The sequence below is a fragment of the Eulemur rufifrons genome, chromosome 19, assembly GCF_041146395.1.
Source record: "Eulemur rufifrons isolate Redbay chromosome 19, OSU_ERuf_1, whole genome shotgun sequence".
In the NCBI taxonomy this organism is placed as follows: Eukaryota; Metazoa; Chordata; class Mammalia; order Primates; family Lemuridae; genus Eulemur; species Eulemur rufifrons.
Window position 1 is genome coordinate 91,241,161 of NC_091001.1, and position 7,771 is coordinate 91,248,931.

Here is a 7,771-nt window from a genome sequence, read left to right on the forward strand (position 1 = left end):
AAAAAAAAAAATCTCAGTTAATATTTTGTACTAGGTATCCCAGGGAGGGGATGTAAACAAGTAGACAAAATATCTCCCCACAAGGACTTTGAAATATAACAAGACAAACTTCATATATATTTACAAAAAGGTAAATAAAATGGAATTTAAATAGTTTAAGACAGCGGAAAACACACTAGAAAAAGTAAGCTGCCAAATTACTAAAATGGATATTAATGACAGTGTGTGCTTAGTGGTTCAGTAATTTCTGGCTAAAGGGATAAGGAAATTAAGATGTGCTCTAGGTCTTGAAAAATGGATAAGATTTGTCTAACTGACTGGAGAGAACTGGTGCATTCCAAGAAAGAGCAAAACAATTGTAGTTGAGAAAGAAAATTAAATGGACCAGTTTCACAAAACAAATTAGGGAGACAACACTAGAGAGATTGGTAGAGGCCAAATCATGAAGGTCACTGAATGCCAAGCAAACAGCTCAGAGCCTCAGAAATCTTAACTCTCACTGACAGGGAGCAAATACTTGCCTAACCAATGTATGTACTATTAGTAATAGCTCTCAGTCTAGTGAAAATGTATTTATAAACATTTTACATCAGATACAGATTATCTGAAGACATATACTAGTAGACATAGTTAAAAAAATCACCACCTCTGCCACCCAATTGAATACATGTGTAAGTTCTGTTCCCATCCTTCAATTTCCAGTCTACACTATAGGCAACCCATAATCCTATAAACTGAACCTCATGCATCCATAAGACACCCAATAAAACTCAATATGGTTACCCCACTCTTTATCCCCTCAGACAACGATGTCTTTCCTCGGGGACCGAAAGGAAGATGGCTCAGTGCCCATGAATTGGAAAGAGGAATTATGTTAGGACTGTGATCACTACTGGCACTTTCTCCCTACTCTATTTATAGGACTGTCACCCTCTATCAACCATTAAAAGCAAAACCTATTAAATACCTACATATTCCAAATAAAACACAAAATGCAGCATTCCCTCTCCCAGTCATCTTAATAGATTACATACACGGGACCCTATGCAACCTCTGGTAATTATAATTAGTAATAAACTTCAGTTCTCATACAGTAAAACATTTTGGAATTTAGCCATTGTTATTTTCAAATTTTTCTATAATCCTTTATTCTATTTGCCATTAACTCTTCTACATATTTTTATTCACATACTCAATCTTCGTGCATGGGCACCTGCAACTGCATCCAATCCCATACTTTTCTAATAAACAAATGCCCAAACATACCCCAACTAAGTTATCCCAAATCAGTGCTATTTTATGCATCTACCTGCACATTCATATTATGCACCTAAAACCCTCCTCGTTAGTAATCTACCACTAAAGTGAATATTTTCTTCCCTTTCATGTACAAGAAATATATGTCCAATTTCTCCAACCATTTTAACAAACCCTGATATACATAACTGTTCTCAAACATAGCTCTGAGATAAACAGCACTCCATGACACTCCCCTCTATATCCAAAACACTTGAATGCTTTTGTTAACAACTTCCCATAGATATCTTAGTACATATACTATGATACCACTTATTACAAGTTAAAAATCATAAAAAGTAATATTAGGTATTGATACAAACATATACTAAAAAATATAGACATGTATGAAAATGATAAAACCAAATGAAGGATAATGCTTATGAAGGAGAGGGGGTTGGAGGGATGCAATCTAGGAGGGACACACAGTAGGTTTCAACTCAGTTTATAATGTTTTATTTCTTGAGCTGAGTCAGGGATACATGGCTGTTCACTGTAATTATTCTTTATGCTTTCTCATATTTGAAATACTTTTAAATGAGTTTTAAAAAGAAAGATACCCAATTACTAATGAGCATCTCTCGCTTATACAGAGTGACAAACTGTTATGTCCAAGTCATAGTAATTGATCATTGATACATCTGGGCCACCCTTCCTGTCATTTATCTAAGCCAAGAAAAGAAAAACGTTACAAATCTACCTCCCAAAACTTTCTCTTATACATAGCTCTTAGATATATCCCAGGTTTATATTCCATAACTACACACAATCTAGTTTTCACAACTCTCACATCAACAATAATTAACATCTCTAATTTCATCTTTGTATCCTTAAATTGCCCTTTACGCTTACAAATACCTTCTTAGACAGTAAACTCTTCTCTGTCTATGTTAAAATACAAGTAAAATGGCAGATCACATACTATCTCCACTGGCTAAATGCACAAAGTTGCATACATTGTATCTCTCTGCATGAGTTTAACTCATAAACCAACTTTTCAATTTTAACCTATAATATCCAAATTAAGCCACTCATCATTTAACCACAAATGAAATGTCATGTCAGCCAAATGTATTATAACTTAGCCAGGTCAGTTCCAAAACACCAGCCTATCCACTGAACGTCCACCTCATACATTCTAAAAGTCCCATACCTGGACCAAAGTTCACACCACCCACAAGCGCTTCCCTCCAACGGTGAGACTCAGATGTACCTCCAAATCCCAATTTTCGGCTCCCTTTCGTAACACAAGTGAAGAGAACCTGAAGTTTCACCTAAATACAAACCCAAAGGAATCTCTATTTCATACACCGTAGGTCCTGCGTTTCTCATCACTGGGAGGGTAGAAGTTGGAAGCCCCGAGCTAGGGAACCAGGTCTCTAGTCTTCTTTGGCGTCTGCAGAGTCCTACAGTCGTCGACCGAACAGTTCAAGCAGCTGGCCCGCCTACTTCCCTCCCCACCCCCACTCCAGGCCCACCCCACCCCCACCCCCGGCGCGAAGCCCGCGGTTCGTCCCCGCACCTGCGGGACCTACTAACAGCCGGCCCGCCACTTCTCTCCAAGGAAGGGCTTGGATGCCGGCTCGGGCGCTTCCCGCCCCTCGCCTCCGGCCACCGGCCTTTCCCGCTGGGGTCAACCCTTCAAGCCTTTCGCTCTCGAATCTGGCAGAACGCAGTAACAACACCTTCTTCTCGACCTACCCGGGGTCTCGCCTTCCCCGGTGCCAAGCTCCGAGGCCTCCTCACCTATTCCGGAGGACTAAGCCAGACCGGACGCTCAAGGCCCGAAAGGCAACTCCCACCACTCCCTGACTCGCCTGTCTTTCCTTCCCAGCTGCAGCCACTGAAAAAGCCAAGTCCTAAGGTCCTCCTCCATCAGCTTCCGGGCCTCCCTTCACTGCCAGGCCTGAGCCCCCAGCCCTGCCCTCCCGCTACCCCGCTTCCCCTCCTCCGGAGACGGAGCCCCGGGGCTGGGCGGCTTCCTTCCTCGGCATCCCGCCGGCCCGGCTCCTCCCGCGGCTGGCCCGGCCCCCGCCCGGCGTGCGGCACACTCACCGCTGAGCGCCGAGGCCTGTAGGGTGGCCCCCGAGGTGCCGTCGATGACTTTGATGGTCCCGCGGCTGGTGACGGCCAGGATGGCGTTGAGCGCTGGGTGGTAGGAGAGGCTGTGCAGCCCGTCGGCGTCGCAGCGCATGCAGCCGTCCCGCAGCACCAGCCACTCCGAGACCCCGGCCGCCCCCGCCCCCGCCGAGGAGCAGCCCGGGCCCGAGGCCGCCGCAGCCGCAGCCGCCATCTTCCGGCCTGCGCTCAGCACAATCACACTGGGAAGCAGCTCAGTGACAGTCCCGGGAGGTGCTGCACCACCGCCAGTCACCATCCGGGGCCAGGGGGCAAGCGGAGCGCGTTAGCCGGAAGTGAAGTCAGGCGCCCGCACGCACGCGGCACGTCGGCCGCCGGGCCGGAGGGGCCAAGCTCGGAGGAGGCTAGCGGGGGAGGGGGAGAAGGAGCGACAGAGGCGGGACCCGGGGCGGGGGCGGGAGGAGCATGCGCGGGAGGGTTAGCGCTTGCCACGCGCCCTCCGCGTTCGCAACGCCGCATTTCTTCCTGTGAGTTTGGGGAGTGGCGGCTGCTTGAGTCCGTCTGGCTCCCAGCTCCTCGCGATGGGAGGAGGGGATTGGTCTCCGTGCAGTTCCGCTAGGCTGGGGCCGCGGCCCGTGGACCTGGCTGGTACGCCCTGAGGCCCTTTGCAGCGGTTCCAGCTGCGCCCTGACCGTTCCCTGTACGCGCGGTGCATCTGTTTGGCCGGGGCCCTGGTCTGAGAATGAACAGTGTGAGACGCCTTTACTTTGGATTTGAAGGAGCCAAATGACCTTCCCAAACCCGTGCCTTTTACAACGCCTGCTCTCCCCATCCCCAAATCTTTTTGTTGCACAGAAGTACCAAATAAGAGGTGCTGGAGACATACAGTTAAGCTTAGTTTCCCTAACCACACATTTCAAACAACTTGAGTTAATGTGAATTGTTAATGGCAGGAGGAGGGGTGGATTCTGTGTTGCAGGGCTAGAAAAGACGCAAGTTAGTTTACTAATCATCTCCCTTTGGAAAATATCTTGTTCTGCTTTTTATTTTGAAATAATTGTTATAGATAGTTGAAAATATAGATCTCTGTGGTCTTCCTCTCCAAAATCCACAATACCTATCTCTGAGAAAAACATTGGACAAACCCAAATTGAAAGACATTTTATAAGATACCTGACCAGTACTTCTTAAAGACAGTACAGAGAGGTCCAATTTACCCTTCACCCAGTTTCCCCCAACGGATACATATAATTTTAGTACACTATCAAAAGCAGGCATTTGACATTTGTATGATGTGTGTACAGTTAAATGTCATTTTTACCACGCGTAGGTTCGCACACCATAATTAGGATGCAGAACTGTAAGTTTTGTATGTTTTAGAATCATTACATTATCCTGGAAAGGCCTAGTTTCCTCTTCCTTGAAAACTAATCATCAAAGAGCTGTTGTGAGGATTAAGAATCATTTGTAAAATGTGTAGAATAGCATCTGACATGTACTAAGTGCTTAATAAAAATTATGAAACTTAATTGCTTTCTCAAATTCCTTCTCAGACTTCCTCTGGGAAATCTTCATGGATGATGTCAACTACATCTTAAACTATTGCAATGAATTCTTGTAGTAGGGGAGAGAGACTGGGCTCAACTCTGAATACAGACATCTTGGGCAAATGGGAATTTATAGCCAAGCAGCAGGGTGGGGGTCAGTGGATGGAAAATTATGAAAAGGAAACATCATGGGTAAAGGGGATTCTGGCTAAATCAAATTAACGGGATTCTTGCTGAAGACAGGCCAGGGTGATGAGACATCACCTGAGAGATGGTGGAGGATAAGGAACCTGATCCAACATGGAGGATGATCAGATATTAAGGATGAGGTGGCTATTGCTAAACTGACTCAGCAGATTCTTTGTTGAAACTGAATTTAATGAGGAAGTGCACAGATGGGGCTAGCAGGAGATTCAGTAAAACCTGACTAAAGTTTGGCCAAGCAAAGAATCCTTATGTGTCCCCTCTGATAAAGAGACATTCTTCTTTCCCTTGAACAGCATAAGTCCATTTTCTTGTTCAGAACATTAAGGACCAGCTGAGTCACCTGTTGGACTTGGTAATAGAGGACATCTCCTGGATGGTGTGAGCCATCAGGTTTTTAATGAGGGGAGTTTAGTTTCTATGAAAATAAAATAAAAACAAAGATTAATAGTTAGAACAAACTAGAAACTCAGATTCTGAGTCCAGAGGGCAGCTAGTCAAGATTTCTAGATTATGGCCCTAAGCATCTTCAGTTGGAGTGAGGACAGTCAGTGGCAGTCTGAGAGATTTTCCTGGTTTGCAGTTTGGATATCACAAAGGTTGTCTACAGGTAAGCTGTTGTGGTTTCTCTGAAGTTTCTATCAAGTTGTCCAGCTTCAGCTTGCAGGACTTCAGGAGAAAAGCAGTGATTCCGAGCCATAAGGATGAAAGAAAATCAGAAATATTAGTTTGGAGAGTCATAACCAGATACTAGAGGAAACTAGAAGAATTCAGGATCCAATCCAGATTATAGGTAGGTAATAAAACCTCAAAGAAAACAAACAGGGCTAGAATCTAATATTGGGTACACCATAGTTTTCTTCAGAAATATAATTTTTCTCCCTATAGTCACCCCCATTTCTACCAAAGATAATCAAAGAAAGACTGATTTGTCAGCAAAATAAGTTTAGTCTCATTAAACTTGGACTTACAATTTACGTAAGTGCAGCAAGAACCAGATAGCCGCTTTTTAACCTTACTTTGCTTGAACTTTTTTTTTTTTATTTTTATTTTATTTATTTTATTTTTTATTTTTTTTTTATTTATTTATTTATTTTTTTTTTGAGACAGAGTCTCACTCTGTTGCCCAGGCTAGAGTGAGTGCCGTGGCGTCAGCCTAGCTCACAGCAACCTCAAACTCCTGGGCTCAAGCGATCCTCCTGTCTCAGCCTCCCGAGTAGCTGGGACTACAGACATGCACCACCATGCCCGGCTAATTTTTTCTACATATATTTTTAGCTGTTCATATAATTTCTTTCTATTTTTAGTAGAGATGGGGTCTCGCTCTTGCTCAGGCTGGTCTCGAACTCCTGAGCTCAAACGATCCGCCCACCTCGGCCTCCCAGAGAGCTAGGATTACAGGCGTGAGCCACCGCGCCCGGCCAGCTTGAACTTTTAATAAGGAATATGAGATTAGACTTATAAAAGACTCTCAAGGCTAGGAAGTCAAACCAAGGACTTGCCATCATGTAGTATCTGAAACACTTATAGGTTTAGATAAATTCCTCTCTTCTTGAGGTTCCCAAAGTATCCTGAGGTTCCTGAGCCTGCCAGGAAGTGACATTCCTTACTCACCTGTTAGGCTGGGAACCCTCAGGCCAGTTTTTCCAAGGAAGAATTTACTGGCTCAATAAACTCAACCTTAGTTCCTTAAAGCCATCTGGTCATTTCTGAAAACATGACATTCCAGTGAAAGCTTTGGTAATATAAGCAGTGCTTCCAGTTGTGTCTTATTATAAGAAAAACAGATTCTTATTGAACTTATACAAATAACTATATTGCCATAAAGATAAGAATACTCACAAATAGTTTCTGAATTCTGGAGGGATCAGGTAGGGAGAATAAACGTTTTCATTTTTCACAAAAGTATACTTTATTGAATTGCTGTAAGCTACAGTTAGCTCATAAGAAAAATTAACTCTGAGAAACAAAACATTTAAAGAACCAGCAATGTTTCAAACAAAAAATCATTAAAAATTATCTTCATCAGTATATTTAATACCATATAATTACTTCTTTCTTTTTTTATAAAGCTAGTCAAGCATGGTTATGGGGGGAAACAATGGTAAATCAGCTTAACAATAACCCACAACCCTTGGACCAACTAAATTAATTCTTGTTCTGCTTGATCTTGGTTAGCAGTTACATGAACCCATCAGTTTCACTAGAGGTCTGGAAATTCTTACAGAGTCCAATGGTTTTTCTTTTTGGTTTTTGGTTTTCTTTCTTTCTTTTTTTTTTTTTTTTTTTTTTTGAGACAGGGTCCTGCTCTATCGAGTACAGTGGTGTCATCATAGCTCACTGCAACCTCAAACTCCTGGGTCAAGCAATCCTCCTGCCTCAGCCATCTGCCAAGTGGCTGGGACTATAGGCATTCACCACCATATCTGGCTAATTTTTCTACTTTTTGTAGAGACGGGGTCTCACTCTTGCTCAGGCTGGTCTCAAACTCCTGGCCTCAAGCAATCCTCCCACCTTGGCCTCCCGAAATGCTAGGATTACAGGCATGAGCCACCATGCCCAGCCCAATGGTATGATCTTAAAGTTATCAATAACCTGTATTCTAAGGTACTTGTTCAAGTCTTTTTAATTAATGTTCTTGAAGA

The 7,771-nt window shown here is 43.6% G+C and overlaps 1 protein-coding gene across 4 annotated transcripts in view; it reads right to left on the reverse strand.

Annotated features, from left to right (window-relative positions):
- BIRC6 (baculoviral IAP repeat containing 6) overlaps positions 1-3,811 on the reverse strand; it is a 220,746-nt gene extending 216,935 nt beyond the window's left edge. For 2 of the 4 annotated variants that reach the window (XM_069494938.1, XM_069494937.1), the window contains exon 1: positions 3,352-3,673. In XM_069494938.1, the coding sequence (XP_069351039.1) occupies positions 3,352-3,673 (322 nt within the window). Of the gene's footprint in view, positions 1-3,351 lie in introns of all 4 variants that reach the window. The other 2 variants (XM_069494939.1, XM_069494940.1) reach the window with 2 other exon arrangements.
- Between the last annotated feature and the right edge of the window lie 3,960 nt (positions 3,812-7,771).